At 39.8% G+C, this 18251-nt stretch overlaps 1 protein-coding gene across 1 annotated transcript in view; it reads left to right on the top strand.

The window, feature by feature from the left end:
• The first annotated feature begins 2181 nt into the window (after positions 1 to 2181).
• Positions 2182 to 18251, top strand: part of ANK3 (ankyrin 3) — a 211589-nt gene continuing 195519 nt past the window's right edge. The window contains exon 1 of the mRNA XM_062001483.1: positions 2182 to 2295. Within this exon, the coding sequence (XP_061857467.1) occupies positions 2182 to 2295 (114 nt within the window). The remainder of the gene's footprint in view (positions 2296 to 18251) is intronic.

The raw sequence follows: 18251 nt of genomic DNA, 5'->3' as shown, positions 1-18251 counted from the left end.
ACTCTTTGAGACCACCTCCAGTTCCAGGCCCCTTAAATCAGTGGCTTTGCCCAATTCCTCTCTCCAGCAGGGCTCCTCTGGTAGAATAGGATTTTCTCACTGCTGCCCTGTGCTTTGATGAAGAGTTGGGCCAAAATCCAGATACCTATCTGAATGGGGCCTTTGACTGCTTGCAGTTATGCCTTACAGTTGAAAGCATTCTCTGGGCCTCCTTTGGGTGTAGGTGTACTCTTTGCATCTTTAAAAACAGGAATATGTTTATTCAAGCTTCTGTAGCACATGGAGAAGTGGGAATTTACTACTTCTCACTCAAAACTAGACATTACCCAAGTGCAACATTCGTCTTTCCGTGACTTTCCAAAGGCAGCATTATGTGAGTCTTCAGAAGTCTTTCAGATGTGGAGGTGTAGAGAGAGGCATATGGTGGTGGGCAGGTACAGGGAGCTTCAGATACAGACAGGAACATGTGATTTTACTGCATCAGGAAGACAGGTCCCTAAGGTCACATAACTATGGTCTCCATCCTTGAGAAATTCTTAAAAGTAATTCCAAAATAAACAACTTCTTAAACCTAGTTTGCTAGCCTGTGAATAACAGACAAACAGTGTGCTATGTGCCCCCTTTTGCACCACATATAATGTGTTCAGAGTAGTTTTTGTTTTGGAGATTTAAAGGGTTATTTTACTTTTCGCCACGTTACGTGAAAACTGAAGCAATGGATGCATATCAATTATTGGACCTCAACAAACTGGATTCAGAAAACATCTCTCAAGTTTGAGGGGGAATATTTACAGTCTCATGGGACCTCTCTCGATTTTATGCTGTGCTCCAAAGATTCAATAAGATTTGGCTAATTTTACTTAAAATTAAAATTTAACCTTATTTATCGAGCAATTTCTGCTTTTTCCTTCTAGAAAGAGATGCTAGTGTCATGTAAAACACTCCAGTTTCACTTGTGGAGGTTTTGGTTCTTATCTGAAAGAAATCAGACTGCCTTAAAATGCTGATCTTCATTACTGCAAATCGTGCTACTAGGAATACTGGGAAAGGTTAAAAACAGAGATCTCCAGGCAAACTGCTGATTGTTCATATTTGTGTAGGAAAAAATATGGTTCCTTATTTACTAGATGCTTGCTCTGTGTTCATCCTAGTAAAAGATCCTCCTGCAGGCCTTAATACTGCTGCTATTTTACCTCCCATCATGAATATTCAAAAGCTGCAGTCATTGAGGACTCAGGTGGCAAAAATAGTAAGATGATTGAAGCAAGCCTTGACATAAAAGCCTAAAAGTACATTTCCAACTACATGGAAATAGTGCTGATTTCCCTTTCTGACCACGTAAAAGAATGGTGCCAGGAAATCTCCCATGAATTAAGTGCCTGTTTCACACGCTGGTGCGATTGCATCTTTCTTTCTGTATGATGTGTTGTAATAAGTATGTTTAAAAGAAAAAAAAAGGAGAAAAAAGACAACAGGGCTTTCTGTAATCCTCTCCCACAAAATGTATAAAGTAAAATGAGTATAAAGGACACAGTGTTAGATAAGGCAAAGCATGCATTGTTTTCTGCATAATGCAGTCAGGGTCTCCATGGTAAAAAGAAATTTTTATTTTATTTTTTTGTCACCATCAGCAGTTAACCTAAAGTAGGAGCTGCTCCATTTCCTAAGAGGTTAAATGCCTCACCGTATAAAACTAGCTGAGAAATGTACATCGTTAACACTGCATTTTTAAACAGGTTTTAAAAAGATGCTTTAGGATTAGTGGAGAAAATACAATACAGCATATGTTATTGTTCTGGATTTTTTTTAATAGAAAGTGCTCCTTTTTAGCATTCCCCCTTCAGTGGAGTCACTTAGACACTTCCAGCTGGTGGCAGGGGATACAGCCATAATACAGCTTTCTCTGTCCCAGCTGTCTTTTTCATTACGTTAAATGCATTACGATGGCTGCGCTGTTTTACCAAGGTTCAGGTACAGAAAGGTATATGAAGAAATCTGCAACTATGCCTTTTTTCAGTGACTGCAAGCTCCTGTGAGATCTCTGAATCCTGAATGTGTTCCTGGCTCTGGTCACAGATTTCCTTCCAATCACTGGAACATTTGCTGTAAGGGCTGGCTAAAGGTGCCCGAGGAAATCACCTTTTACAAGGAAGCATTGTTGTAAAGGATTTTTAATGCATTATGGCTCACGCAGCATCACAGTTAAAGAAAAACAGGGATTTAGAAATTAATGCTGATGAAGAGACTGAGAAAAAAAGAAAACACAGGAAAAGATCCCGGGATCGGAAGAAAAAGGTATCTAGATCTGTGCCAAATTCTGACAGAGATGATTTTGTTTTGATTTTCTTACCTTGCAGTTGAAGTATCAAAGCTCGTCCTCGCGTGTAACTTGGTAGCTGTCATAGTAATTTGTTAACATTGTAACATAGCATTGATAACCAGGGCTGTGGGGTTTGCAAAGCAATTGGATGTTTAATTGGATATTAGTTGATTGCAGGGATGATGCAGAAGGTGTGCGTTCATTTCCCAGATAAAGCACTTGTGTTACTGTAGTATGCAAACTGTCTGTGAGTTGAAAGTAGTTTGTAACCATGAGGTTAAACGCTGAGCTTTCTCATAGGTTTAAGAGCATGATAGTTTAGCCTTACATACATGTACTTAAAAGGGATGTGTGTGGAGGCAGATTTTTTTTCTTTGTGTTGGGACTGTGTCACATGTTTGGCTTCTGAAACATCCTTTTTTTGGGATAATGTTACAGAAATAAAGTGTTTCATTCTTTCTCATTTTTTTTCCCCCTAAACGTGAGCTGTTTTACAGAATTAAGCTGTAACAATCTGTTATTAGTAACTTTCTTTTGTTAGGAAAATGTATGACAGATCACAGAGCTTGGATTTTCTCTGCTGTAGATTTGTCTTAGCTGCAGAAAACCCTCCAGCAAACTAACATCTGAAAAATTCAGTAGGCACTGCATTGCTCATTGTTCAATTCAGGAGCCTCTGTGTGCTTCCAGTCTTACTGTTTCTTTCTAAGGTATAAAGCAAAATAGTTATGGTTTGTGGCATAATGACAGATAAAGAGGCCAGCCACTTTGTCAGCTTTGTGGATACGTCCTTAGAAATGCCACCTTGTACTCTGCTCCATAGAAATAAGGCCCTGCCATGATTTCTTCTCTTTAACTGTATTTTATTATAATTTTTCAAGAACATACCAAAAAGCCATTTGGCTTAGCAGAAACCTGAGTATGTAGTATTTCTGTGTGCCTTTGTGAAATCCCCCTAAGGGGGGACTGGATAATCTTCATATGCTCAGAGAAGCAGTGCATGTGCTTCCTAAATGACATGTGGATTTCCTCTAACATATGTGCATCTTTTGGTTGGGTGAGAGTCAGCATTTCCCTGCCCTTTTTTCTTTTTTTCTCTGCCACAGCAGCACTATCCATAATAAAAAGCACTAAGAAACCCACTGCCTTCTGTTCTAGTGAGCACATTAGGAGACTGTTTAGATAGCTGCAGTGAAGGTACTGCAGCATGCTAACTGTAGGTATATTTTCTGGGTAAATGTATATATACAGATCTTCTGAATCATCTTCCAGTGTAAAGGGAAGTGTGAAAATAAGATTCTGTCTCTGAGGACAATTTTGAGGCACTGCTGTTTGAAACTGGCCTGAATTAGTAGTATTTTCCTTGTCTGCTGTTTAGGTTATTTGCAGGTCTGTAATGTAGCTACCAGAATGGGTTTTTCTCTCCCAGATAAAAATGCAGTTAAGAATTTTATGAACTGGCCTATCAACCCATATTTACCTGTGGTTTGTGAGCTAAAATGTATAGTTTCTCAGCTAGCTCTACTCATGATGCAGGAAAGCCACGTTATAATTAATGTGCTCAAGTTTAACAATAGCATGCCCAACAATATCCATATACTGTCTTTGTGTGAGGGTGCTTTCTCACAGTTTGTAATTAGAATATAGAAGGGATGTGGCAGTGAGAGGCTCTTGATTCAATGAGGTGAGACAATTGCTTCGTGGACAGAAATGCTTTATTGTTTATACAACACAGTGCTGTAGAAAAGAAATATCTTAGCAACTAGAGTGGCACATGGAAAATATCAGCCTGTTAATTTCAGATATGTAGATTTTTTCCCCAGTGTTTTATTTCTGTATTTTAGGAATGAGACAGAATAGAGAGCTTTAACTTCACCAAAGAATTTTTTTGGGTCTGTCTGTCCCATGTCATCCCTGTCCCCACCCTCTTCCCCCTGTAACCTTCATGTCACACTAGAATTTATTAGCTTATTCCAGTTTCTTTCTGGGTTTCCTTAGGACTTTGCAGTTTCAGAGCGTTTAGAGGCTTGCTCTACTAGGATAACAGAGCAAAAAAGCAGCAATAGCTTTGCTTAACATTTATACATTTGGACATCAGTCTTCTCATAGCAAAGACATAGGGCGTAGGATGTCCAATAATTGTGGTTTGCCATTTTGTACTTTTCTGACTATTTAAAACATTTTCCCCCCAATTTTTCCACTATGAGTTGTGAGTCACTTCTTGTTCCTCTGCACCACCCACAAGCAAGCAGTACCCGGGGGTTTTTTGTTGATCACATGATACCGCATAAAGCTAACCCTTTGCTTAAGCAGTGTACAGAAATATCCTTTAGGGTCTTCCAATCACATCAGAACAAGGAGAGTGCGCTAATGTTTCTGGATAATTTATACAGTAAGGAGATCAAGACAGCCAATGGTTAGAAAGTAAGGCTGGTGGAAGCACCCAGTGTCCTAGACGTGATCATAGCAGCAAACCAGCAACAGTCATGCTGATTTATGTTCCTATTTAGTTTGAGGATTGAAGTCTGAGGGTAATATTTCACTGCTTTTCACTGGTTAAGCAATTTACAGTGTAATAATGTTTCTGTTAAGGCTTGCTTCAATACTTGTATGTGAGAAATGACCTTTTTAATAAGATACACAAAACAAAAGCCTGTGTTATACCCAATCTCATTTAATTTCAAGGTGAGTTTAACTCATGCAAGAGAAAGGGATGAGGCCAGCAAGTGAATTGAGTATGGTAAAGGGTCTGCATTACACAGATTTCTCATTTATTTGGTTCAAGTTTAGATTACAGCTTGAAGCAGTTCTGTTTCTGGATGGTTGTGCAGTGTCCTACACTGCAAATAGTTTGATTATACCCAAGGGCAGATCTGATCCTTAAACAGTATCACAGAACAAGTCAAGCCACCCTTAATAATATGTGATTGATAGGATGGCTTGCTTCATTGCTTATAGTGCAGCTCTGTCATGTGTAGTTTGATTTGTGAAAACTAGAAATTGTTTATCCTATAATAATGTCTGGAAAGAAATTAGTTGCTTAGTAAGTGCTGTTCCTAAAATAAAGGTGAAATCTCTGATTTTGTGTGTGTGTGTTCTCTGTTCAGTACATAGTAGAAAAGACGGGCAGGTCTTGGCACATACTCAATGATTTATGTTTTATACAATATTCAGTAGGACTGAAGTGGTTTCCATTTGTGTGTAACGCTCTGAAGCTAGCATGTTCTTTGGGAACACAGAATAGCTTGATCATAATGCAAAGTCTGGCTGCTGCCATCTCTGAAATGTTAAAGGCTGTTGCTGTCAGATCCTCTGCTGCTGCAAAACTTGTGGTTAGCAGGGAAAGTAATGGATGCCCGTGTCGCAGATCCTGGTAATTTCATCACAAGACTCACAGTGTTTCAAGGTTTTACTTAACTTTCAGGTATGCTGGAAAAATTGCCCTGCAATTTCCTAATGGTTTTCAGTTGAAATGCTGTGTCAGGAATAATCAGCCTGTGGGTGTGCGGCAGTTCATATGGCTTTGAGGAGCTCGTGCCTCTTCTGGGCTGGGCTATGCTCTCAGCTGCAAGGGCCTGTGAGAGATGGCTTGCGCTGCACAGCATGACAGAGCTGGAAAGACCACCCAAGGGCAGCAAGACTCCAGGAGGGCATCATCATATCCTAGCTGAGAGACTCCCACCATTTCCCCTCAGCTCTCTCAGGGCTGTCAAACATTTTACAGATCTCAGCTGTGTCAAGTACAAGTCTCACAGGGCTGAAGGAATTCACCATTTATACCCACACAGCTTGAGCAAAGGTTTGTGTGCAGACCAGCTTCAGTTTGGTTCAAAGTGCTGATCAAGCAAGTTTAAGGAAAACAGGAATAATTATTTTTGACAGGCACATGTTCCTGCAGTGAATTGCCCTGTAGTTTTGGGTTTTTTTCCAAAAGTAGTTCAAGTTGGAGTTGGTGCTATTTTCACATGAAACAAGTCTACTACTTATCGGGTAAAGCTTGAGATGTGAGCATCAAGGCTTTTAACTCAGGTAACATGAACAAATCCCCATCCTTTAAAAAAAACATTCATGGCATGGTTTTTATAGAAATGTCAGGATTTGAGACATCTGTTTCATGGTTTCTGAACAGTTGAACTTGACAGTAGTGGAATCTAGATAGGCTGGGCACAAATGGTGTTGTGTTGAGGCACAAACCAGTCAGAAGTTGCTGTAACATCTGGGAACATGACCTGTGGTAAAAAGAAAGATGGTGTAGATTTAGGGCCTGAAGGAAAAATGAAGTCATTGAATCTTTCCTAAGTGTGAAGAAAATTTAAGTTATTTGCTCAGTTTTGGACATGTTCATCTTTCAGAGGCAGATCTAATGAAATAATTGAAAGGTATCTTTGATAGATATTTAGGGACGACGGTGGATATCTACCAGCAGTATTGAATTCTTACCAGCCAAGAGGTTTGGTGGTGAATGAGCGTTTCTATTCAGTTGGAAAAACAATTCCTCCTTTGAAGATGACCCCCAAAGGAATGAAAAGATTGCATTGTGTTGTGTGGGTAGCACTACAGCATCATTTGAAGTGGACAGTCCTCACTGTTACTTTGTTGTTTATAAAGCCTGAAAAGATTTTACAGAGTTATACATTTACATATTTATTTAGGCAAACTTAGAACTTTCACCTCTTCACTTTCCTGATGCCTTAGGACTGTGCTGTCACAATAGATGGCCACTGGTAGTAATGCAAATGTCAGTTGGGGTTACAAGCCATGCTATAATTAATGTTACAGCTCCTGGTGGGAGGAGATGGGGGAAGAGGGAGGACTGGAGGACTAACAATGGGCAACCTGGCCATCAAGATTGCTCAGCTTATTTAGAGCTGGACTCTGAGTGTAAATCAATACCATTTCAACTACCCAGTTGTTATCAATGGAATCTTTTATCCTTCTTGTTTTGCAACCCAGACTGGCTTTTATTTTGGATTTTTTGGGAGAGCTGAGCAAGAGGGGGAAATGTCCCTTCTATAGGAAAATGGTTGCTTTTGAAGCAAAAGAAAGTTCAAAGATGATGTTTGGTGAACAGTGCTTTAAGAAAAAAAAAGAAATCTATGTGCATGGTTATGAATATTCAGCCCTGTGCTAAAAGTCAAAGTGCTGCTAACTTCAATCTCTTAACCTGCCTGAATTGATGGATGCAGGATAAGTCTTGTGTACTTTGATACAATTCCCCTTGGCCATTCACTTAATGTCACTATGAGCCAAAATATTTGCTGACTAGTGGAACTGTCTAAGCACTTGCTAAAATTGAGTGTTAGACTTAATCAGACCTAATTTGGCTGGAATGGGATGGGGGGTGAGGGGTAAGAACTAGGCTCTTGATGTAGAGGAGAAAAACTCTTGAGTTGTAAGTAGCCTTTCAAAAAAATTAATTCTCATACAATGCCTGATGTATTCCCACATTGATTTGAATGGAATTTTGGACAATAAAGGGCTGGATTTGTGGCTGTTCAGTACTTTTTACAGCTGTTTAGGCCCCTGGTAGAGTGGCAATGGGTATTTTCTGGCTGACTTAGTAGGGCTGGCACAGGACTGCATTTTAAAGGTGTAAAGAAGTGCGCCATAAGGATTTAGTCAGGCCTAGCATTGGACTTGTTGAGTTGGAAACCTCTTAGGCCTTTTAGCAACTCTACAAAATAATGCCTACCCATTAGATTGGTATGTGTGGGAGTCCTTTCATGCAATGAGCTCAACTGAGATGATGCAGCTACCCCACATAGTTCCTGACTTTGGTTATCTAACTTAAGCTGCAGACCCATATATTAAATGGAAAAAGAGAAGTGCCTTCAGAGGATAATTCAGTGCATGAAAGTGAGACAAGTTAAAGCCATGCCTTCATTTTCAAAGGGCTCAAGTATCTTCCAGCCCTTCAGTTTCTTTCAGCTGAGTTTTAGGTGTTCTGCAGATCAGGCCATGACATCTCTGGTGGATGTTTCTCACATGTTGCCTGAGCGTGGTGTTTGTGTGGAGCTCTGCTTTATGGGCTGGTGGTCCTTGATGTGGCTACTTATCAACCTTTACAGAAGTGGTCAGCTTTTCAACTTTTGGTTGTACTTTTCACAGAGATTGAAATCACTGTATGATGACATGGAAGGGATAGCTAACAGAATGTGTCTTAATATTTATTCAAGTAAGATTAATGTAGACAGGAGAACTGGATTGAAATAAGATTATTTTGTTAATTGAAAATTCACTCTGGGGTGTATTTATGTTTTGGGGTTTTTAAATTATTTTGCCAATAAGCTGAAGTTCTCCGTTATTTAGAAAGTTACAACTGTTCGGTAACATGAATTTGTCCCACATGAGATTGTTAGTGTTCCTTTGTATGATGTACCAGAACAAAACTTTGGCCTTTGTAGTTGCAGAAAGATAGAGGACATACTGTACTGCTTGGTCCCCTTCATCTGAGGATTATTTTAGAAATTTTTATGGTCTGTTTTTACTGACCTGAGTGATATATTTTACCCAACTTTTTGGTTGTTTGGCTAATTTTTATTCATAGTTTTGGATTTTAACTTATTGGGCAGATGAAGGGTCTAATGTACTAGATGTTGTAGCATCACAATTTTAAATCTCAGTTCGAGTGTTTGTTCCAATATCTTCCTAATTTTTCATCAAAAAACATCCATAATTAAGATTTGCAATGTAGAAGAGATTCACTTTTGTTTCTGTTGTACAAGTTGATGGGAATACATCCTGCTCCATATTTATCTCCAGGAATTAATGGGACATTTTAGAAGCTGTTACTTCTTGATAACAGTGGTAGTATACAAGGCCTCTGTTGACACACTGATTGCTTATGAGCCCAAGCAGGAAATGAAGGTCTGTACCCCAGCAGGTAACCACTACCCCATTAAGGCAAGTTATGCAGACACAATGTCTGCATTTATTTCATGGGTGTAGCATGACATGTATTACAGGGCCTAGAGCAGACTGCCTTAACAAAATCTCCATCAGTAATGTTAAACTTGGTGTCTCTGGTGACCCCATCTCTACCAAGTGACAGACAGGCTCCCAGGTGTGCCTGGTACTTCACCCATGGAATTCATAATTTGTGAATACAGAAACCTGCTGTGATCTTGTCATTTGCTTCTCTTGTTAAGTATGAGACACAGGTGTCACTTGGATACCAGATCCAATGTCAGTGGAAATCACTGTCTGCTTTCTTCAGAGCAGTCTGTGATGGCTTACAGAAAATTGTAGTTTGTAGATACTAAGAAGATTTCTGAACAGCTCTCAGTTTTGGTGCCTATTGAGGGAAAATTACCAGTCACTAAAAGAACTTGAATTACATTTATATGTTCCATACTTACTTGTAATATCTCTTGGAGTGCATATGCATAGATGGGATGAGGATGTGGTATGTCAATTGTTTGTATTTTTGTGGAATATAGAAAGTATTTTTGAAAGCAGAGAAGTGTATCATTTTGTGCATGTGTGTGTGTAAAGTCTTGTCAGCTTAGCACTGATCTACAGCCCTATCCTTAACCCTGTGGCCTCTGCCTTTTGAAAAAACATGTTAAATACCCAGGCTCTGATGGAGTAAGAGAGTTAGGAGGAAAGACAGGTAGTTGCTGAAATCCAAGTGCTGTGAAAGGATTTCCTGGAGCTGCTGCAGTGATTGTTTTTTAATAAAAGTAAGCACCATGATTATGCAAATCCTTGAACTCTGATAGCATACAAGCAACTAATAACCAAACAGAATTCAAGTACTCACATGGTTTGCTAGTACTGAGGAGTAACCATGGGGTGTAACACAAATGCTTTTCTCCACTAATGATTTCATCTGCCAAGCTGGAGATGATGCTCTTGTAAATAGCTATTTGTATAGCATCTTTGTGCTCTCATTGCTAAAGAGTTTGACCTGAGTACAAAAACTCATAACCTCTACAAGTAAAGGATTTATACACAGCAAACCATATACTCAATCCATGTACTATGTGAGTGAGTTTGTGTGTGTCCAGGGCAATAGCAGGAGGGGAGGTGGTGGTCAGGGATTTGCTTGTGACTCCCCACCTGTGTGCTGTGCATCAGTCCTTCCAAAGTCCTGGGTCACACCTCAAAAGTGTCCTCCCTGCTTACCTCAGTGAGTGTCCATCTGTGTGAGGGAGCACTTATACCTGGAGAGGTCGCATGATGCTACAAGGTGGTTAATTTCAAAGGATGTGTGTTCACTTTGCTTCTACACAGCAGCTCCTAGAAAGCCAGGCTCAGCCCATTGCCAGTGCTGTTGGCCAGTCTGGGTCCTTAGGGAGAAGCTGTCCAAAGTTGCTAGTGGTGTTTGGAGACGTGTATGCTGTGTGGGTATATAGAAATAATTTGTTTCTTCATTTAGGTACTTTTCAGTGTGGTTTTGTTCCATTCCTAAATGAACTATAAATCCTCTTTTTTTTTTCTCGTTTTCAATGAATTATAACTTGAAAGGACAAGTCATCAGCAAGAACAGATCAAAAAGTTAAATGGTCTTTTTCAAACTTCTGCCACTTTTATTTTGAAATTCTACATTATATTCTGGGGTCATAAAGCTCAGAACAATTCACAAGTCAGTTATAGATATCTACCTTTTAATTAGAACACATTGATTTGCATATTCTAAAGTGCTTTCCTTAAAGGCAGGATTAAAATGACAAACTGCAGCAATGTTATCCTGTCTGTTTCCTCTCTTAAACTATACTTTTACCCGCCTTATTTCATGTTGGTAGAAGATACAGTTATGGAATTCACTTTCTCTCCAGTAAATCACTTAATTTTCAGAGGGAATTACTTTTAAATGTCAGGATCTGTAGAGTAACTCAATCATTGACTTCCTTCAGTTAAGCAAGATTGTCACAGCTAGTTGGGCAGTTTTCCTTCCCAGTGAGGTAGCTGTATCTTGTCCACAAGCTTACTCATCTGGAGGTAGTCTCCAGTGTCCTCTGGGAACCTGTAGAAAGGGAGAGCTGTGAAAAGTATAGAAATTTCCTCTACTTTTCAATGTGAGTTTACAAGGCAGAAGACAGAGGGGGAATTGAGCCATTGACTGTAGATAGCTATGTATAACTTTTAAGTCATTTTTCCAGGATTTTAATCTGAGTATTTTATAAATATAGGCATTCATAGCTGTAGATCAGATTATAGGCTGAATAATTTTATTTTCTCCCACACAGCATTTTTCTTTCTCTCATAGCTTCATCCCAGTTCCTCCTGGACCCTAACGTGCTATCTCTCAACTGGCAATCATTTCCTATTCATTAATTGCTGGCTTAATGTTTAGAATTTGCAACCATTTCATCAACTGAATTTACCATTGGCCTATGAAGAAATGTCAGTGTCTGAGTGATCTGAGTCTGTATCCTGTTCTCTTGCCCCTCTCAGATTTCTATGAATCTAGCAATCATCTTTGGTGCTGAGGTTAATGTTTTCATGCCCAGAATGTAGGAAAATTTATGGAGATATTATTTAGAAATAGACTGCTGACTTGAAGCACAGGTGAATAAGTCATAGAAACATAGAATCATAGAATGGTAGGGGTTGGAAGGGACCTTTAGAGATCATCTAGTCCAACCCCCCTGCAGAAGCAGGTCCACCTAGACCAGGTCACACAGGAACATGTCCAGGCGGGTGTTGAAGACCCCCAAGGAAGGAGACTCCACAACCCCTCTGGGCAGCCTGTGCCAGGGCTCCCTCACCTCAGCAGTGAAATAGTTTTTCCTTATGTTTAAGTGGAACTTTTTGTGTTCCAGCTTCATCCCATTACCCCTTGTCCTGTTGCTAGCTACAACAGAAAAAAGGGATGTCCCAACCTCCTGACACTCATCATTTAGATATTTATAAATGTTAATAAGATCTCCCCTCAGTCTCCTCCAGACTAAACAGCCCCAGCTCCCACAGCCTTTCCTTGTATGAAAGATGTTCCAGTCTCCTGATCATCTTGGTGGCCCTGCGCTGGACTCTCTCCAGCACTTCCCTGTCCCTCTTGAGCTGAGGAGCCCAGAACTGGACACAGGACTCCAGATGAGGCCTCACCAGGGCAGAGTAAAGGGGTAGCAGAATCTCCCTCGACCTGCTGCCCACACTCTTCTTGGTGCATCCCAGGATGCCATTAGCCGCCTTGGCCATGAGGGCACATTGCTGGCTCATTTTTAGCTTATTATCAATCAGGACTGGAATGCTTTCCACTCCTGAGGGGAAAGATCCTCCAAAAAGAGAAATATGTGTACCAAGCACCTCATGGTGCAGCAAGTTAAAAAAGAGCCTCAGTCATTCTTTGAGTAAATGCGGCATTTTCCTATAGTGTTGAGGAAGCATCTCTAAAAGAGGCTTTTTTTGGCTAGGCAGTAGCAGACAGTATGTTCTGGAGGGTGGCTGTGGATGGATTCCTTTTTCTTACACAAGTCTCTGGAAAAAAGTTAAAACATCCTATAGTGAAATATTGTTAAGAAGTGGGTGGTAAAGGCTCATTTATTACCTTTTTGCCATCTAAGAAGAAAACATCTTCAAGGAGAATCGATGAATGCACTGGATACCTGCAGTCCTAGTTTTTCCCACCACTTGATTTAATTTGAAACCACCAGCACTTTGAAACTGTTAAACATCAAAATTATGATAACTGAAGACTGCTGTTTTTCTACCAGTCTGAAAAGATTAAAAAGATGTTGAGAGGCAAACATCTCTCATGACAGTGGGTGCACAATCAAAGTTTCTAAGTAGGGCAGCCTGAGGAACAGCCAACGCTTTTTAACAGTTATAAGAAAGGGTATGTTGTTTGATGTTCCTATCTGATATTTTCCTGTCTACCTTTTTTATAATATCAGAATGTCTGTTTATGCTTAAAGCAGGCTTAATGAATGTTTTGCACACTCAGCACACACTACCCACATAAAAGATAAAAGTATGCAAACTTCCAGGTCACCCAAACAGCAAATAAAGGGTAGGGAGTTCTCCCACTGACTCTTCCAGATTGATCTCAAACAGTTTATTTAATCTCTAGTTTTGCTTTCTGTAAAATATCTCTGTATTTGTCTTCCTATGCATTTTAAGGATCTCTTTTCAAATGGCAAGCACTGACTACTTTTCTGTTCCTCATATGGAATGTTTCGTGTGCGTTGCGTAAAGACCATTGCGTGACTCAGAGCTGCTCAGTGCTGCCCTGGTGTGTGACCTTTTGGCTGGGTCCACAGCTCTTGGTAACATTTGTGCTGGTGTCTTGCCATAATTCTGGAGGAGAACTGTGTTTTTTAAAGAAGTATATGCTTTTTAAAAAGCTTTTGGTGGAGACGAGGCACACATGGTAACAATTCTAATTAGGACCTTTAGTATTCAATGTAAGCATCTAATTTACTGTTCTCCAGATGATGTCTATTTTATATAGTATTCCAAGCCATTGGCTGAATGCTGTTTTAGAATGATCATGCTATTTAAGTTGCAGATGGAAATATGGCTTGTTTACAAAGATTTTGTGAAGCTCTTTCAGAATAACTTCTATTTAGCCCACCCAATACACATGAATACTGCCCAAATCTTGGTTGCAGAAGTTCATGAGTTTAATCTAAAATGGCTAAGTGTAGTGTGTTTTATAACGTTGTATTCATCTTCTTGTTGACCTACATGCTTGTTCTCCTTGAAGCGAAACTCACTGAATTGTGGTCAAGTCATAGGTCCAATTAGAAGAACCACTGAACATATGCAATAAATTCAGCTTGAAAGGCCACATGCACAATCTGCCTTGGGTTGGAAAGCCAAGAGATGCTGTGACCAAACAAGGTCCGCAGGGAGCTCTTCAAAATCATAGCCCTTTGTTCCCAGCAGCAAAGCTGCCCCTTTCTCCTTGTTTACTACCAAATGCAAATGAGCAAACGAAACTGGTGTGCCTTTAAAACAAGTCAATTTGAAGGAAGATGAGAAAAAAAGGAATGAAAGGATTAGAAAGGGCCTTGATGTTGAAATGGGGACAGCAATTAAATGGGAGTTACAGAGGGCACTGACCCAGACGTTTGGTTTTATTTTGGCTATAACTAGCTGCTGGGAGGTGAACCTGTCATTCTGAGGAGCTCCTTACTAACCTGCGATGTTTTTCCCAGGCTGTCCATAGATAAAACCCGTGAGGGGAGGGAGCAGAATAGGACAAAGCAGCAAAAATTCAATCTCTGCTGGGGACTAGGCTCCAAACCCTGCTGAGCTCAAGGAGACCTGTGGTTCCTTTCAGGACAGTGCAGATAGGCTCTGTGAGCAGTAAAGGTGATGTATGGCTGATAAGATGACTAAGGGGATGGCTCTTTTCACTGAGAGCAGCAGCTGTACTGCGAGTGAGCAGATACAGAGCTGCCTGCAGAGCTGCTGCTCTGATTGCATCGCTGCTATGGGACTGCAGTTGTCCTTGTGAACCCCTCCTCACCAGACAGAGATGCTGGCTTGTTAGGGGGGGACAAATTCAGGCAAAAAGATAAAAACCCTCCAGCTTTATATTAGCAGGGTGAGAAATTTAATTGATTGAAGGACATCCAGGAGACTGCATCTGGATTAAGTCCTTGAAAAGAGAAGATCTCTGATCCATTACCTGGTTGCATACATTTATACTGTAGACATGTAGCCTAGTGCTCTCTCAAGGTCTACATACAAAGGGGTAACCACAAAATAAGCAGCGCCTGTCACTTTTAAGGGATTTCTGGTACAAAGTTGAGCAATTCATTTACGCCTACAGGATAGCAATTGTTCCCTAAAACAGCAGTCTGCCAACCAAAATGTCGAGGGGTTTGTTGTTTGGGGTTTTATTTTAAGTTCTTAAAGTTTAGGGGTGAAAACAAAGTTTAGCTTTATGTGTTTCTATATGTTTCTTTTTCGTTTGCAGTAAAATTTTCTCACATTTTCTTGGTAAGTCAGGATCTATGTCCTAGTTTTTGCAAGACATGCTGTCTGTGCCTGCCTGCCTGCTTGTTTCCTAGAAAATAGTTGTCTGAAATTGTTGCCTGAAAACAGAGCAAAGGTAATATCCCAAAAGGAAAATTACATCACAGATTATATTTATATTCAAACTAAGCACTATTTTAAGGAAAGAGTGAGGAAATATACCAAGAGGAAAAAAGATGAAGGGGAAGCAGGGGGAGATCTTGCAAAACTAACCAGCAAAATCCCTGCTAGACCTCTTCTTGGAGGCATCTGACTGGAACTTCACAATGCATTGGATCTCCTTGTGGGTTTTATCCCTTTTAGTTATTCAAACTAGCTGGGTTTTTTTTAGCAAGATGTATGCTAAATACTGGCACTTGATTTTGTTAATATCTGTTATTTTGTGTATTTATTGTCCAGATGAATATTCAGTCACTTGCCTCTTGGAAAACATGCAAACACAAATTGAATATGTGAAGTCTTATTAACATGAGGGCTGCCTGGAATCAGTTTTATTTCATGCGTAGCCAGTTCCTGTGATTCAAGAAATGCGATTGTCTATAGTTCTTACATTTGGTAGTTACAGATTAGGTCTGCATAGCTTTAGGGAGGATTTTCTAGCAGTACCATTTAGGTTTAATGTGTATGAACCTTATTTTGAATACGTGCTGCTCTTTGATGAAGAGACGTTAATGGCTGCCTAGGAGAAGCATGGTGGCGAGAGAGGACAATGTCAGGGGTAACTTAAAAAAGGAGTGTATTAACCAGCCTCAAAAGGACAACATGCACATTTTACAAACAGCAGAATCAGAGAATCAGAGTGTTTAATAGCTGAGTGGTGATGATAATGTTGGATTTCAGACTTCTTTTTGTAATCAGAAAATAAATATTTGACCCTCGGGCCGTGGCATTGTTGCCTTTCCTGAACGATGCTGCCAGATGCAATGGGCATGCACATGGGAGGGGGTCAAACCACTTAGAGTGTAGCCTGCAAGATCAGGGGGACTCACCTTTCTTATGGGAAAGAGAGAGTTAAATAAAATTTTCCCTCCAGAGAAGTAAATTCCTTTGCATTACATCAAGGAAAGTTTCTCTTTGGTTTGATTTTAAAAACCTCCAGCTGCAAAAGACACATTAGCTGTTGCAATTGTAATGCAAAGGGGAAAATGGTGCCATGTGCTGGCTGCAAGTTTCACTTTTCAGAAAGCAAAATATTTTACAAGCAATTTTTTTTACTAGTAGGCAGGCTGATCAGCTTTGTGTTAATCTGACAGGGAAGAAAAATCTTTGGGCAGCTTCTGGTTTTGAAATCTTGATTTAAATTTTACTTCTGCTTTCAGTCAGAAAGACAGACAGTAGAAAGATGCATTGCTGTTTCTCAAAGCTCACAAATGACTAAGCAAACTGCACAATACCTTTGCTTCTGTTGTCATGGGTCAAGTTAGCCAAAAGCGTGAAATATTCTGGCGCTGATCCAGCAAAGTACTTAAACGTGCACTTAAGTTTAAGCCTATTTGTAATTCATTTGATTACGGGAGCAGTGTGTGCCTTAAACTGAGTCCAGTCTTAAGTGATGTGTTGAATGGTGGCCATGGTGCTTACCCCATTAGAAGAAAGTTTTTAGAAGAGGTCCATCCCGAAATGCCATCAGTCATCTCTGCTCTGTGCAAGCAAGGTTGGCTGTGAGCACTTACGAGCTGGAGATGATATTGTCTACCTTGGATTAGTAGATTGAAATACTGGGGATCGCAATCAGCTCTAAAATTTAGCATTTCAAATGCATCATTTTCTTCATAGGGTCATTTATCTTCAATATTTGTACATCAATCAGTAACCAATGGTCAAACACTGACAGTAAGAAAGCCTTGAAGACTGTAACAATGGTAAACCCATTAAATAAGGCAAGGAAGGACACCTAGTATTGTCACAGCTGATAATTGCACTCATAATCTTGATTTAATCGTGCTTATTAAGCAGCTAATTAACTCATTATATGGCTGGTGTTAGAGGTATTAATCTAATACGTAAAGTCTAAGTGTATAAATTCTCCTTTGGGCAGTTATTTGTATGCCACAAACGCAAATTTGGAACATACTGGACAAAGCCAAGCAACTAATTCAGGCCATTTTTTTTCAGATAAGAGTTTCTTAATTTGAAAAATGCACATCTTAATATGCTCAATATGCTTGAAGTCACAAATTTGATCAAAGTGCAACCAAGGATTTAAGTCAATAACACAATGAACACATTCTTGAAAAGAAAAAACCCAAAACCAAAAGGAACACCAGAGAAAATGCTGATTTAAATGTTGAAAATTTTTAAAAGATCAGTCACTTGACATGTTGAAGGATTTTATTTAAAATTTTTGGTGAGTATTTTGGAAAGCTGAAAATGCTGATTACAATGTGTCCTTTATACTCAGCAAAGGATTCTGAAAATAATTCCTGTGTAATCTGGTGTGGTTTTCCCAGATTATTTTTTTTATTGCTGTGAGCAGAGAGCCATTTCAATCAGTAGCACTGCTCTCTTTGTGACAGCCCTCCAAATACATCATGACCCCATGGCAAATTCAGTCTTGTGAAAACTATTAAGGATCAGCTTACCCTAAGACTGCAAGTGAAATGAAATATGAGCTCATGGTGATGGCAGTTAAGTATGTACTGTCATTCTTGTCACATCCGTGATTCTGGAGAGTCGAAAAAAGCAGGAAAATAGTGAAGTATCAGTGTTCTGCAGATGAGCATGTTCTTTGTGACGTTGCACAAGTATGTCTCATCTCGTAAAGTGGAGCGAGTTAATTTACTGAAGTGTTTTCCTAAATCCAGGCGTGAAACATGAACATCTCCATTGTCACTAATACAGGCATTTCATGCTGAGTGCTCTTTTGGTAACTGTTCGATTCAGCATTTGTAATGGTATTAACACTAATTGCAAGTAACTGAGAGTCTGGGCTGCTTGCTGATCCAGGGGTGAATTATGCACCTGGAGGTTCAGAGCCTTGCAGGGTAAGCCTTTGAATGGA

Source organism: Colius striatus, chromosome 8 (genome assembly GCF_028858725.1).
Source record: "Colius striatus isolate bColStr4 chromosome 8, bColStr4.1.hap1, whole genome shotgun sequence".
Taxonomy (NCBI): domain Eukaryota; kingdom Metazoa; phylum Chordata; class Aves; order Coliiformes; family Coliidae; genus Colius; species Colius striatus.
This window is presented reverse-complemented; position numbering and strand designations above follow the sequence as displayed.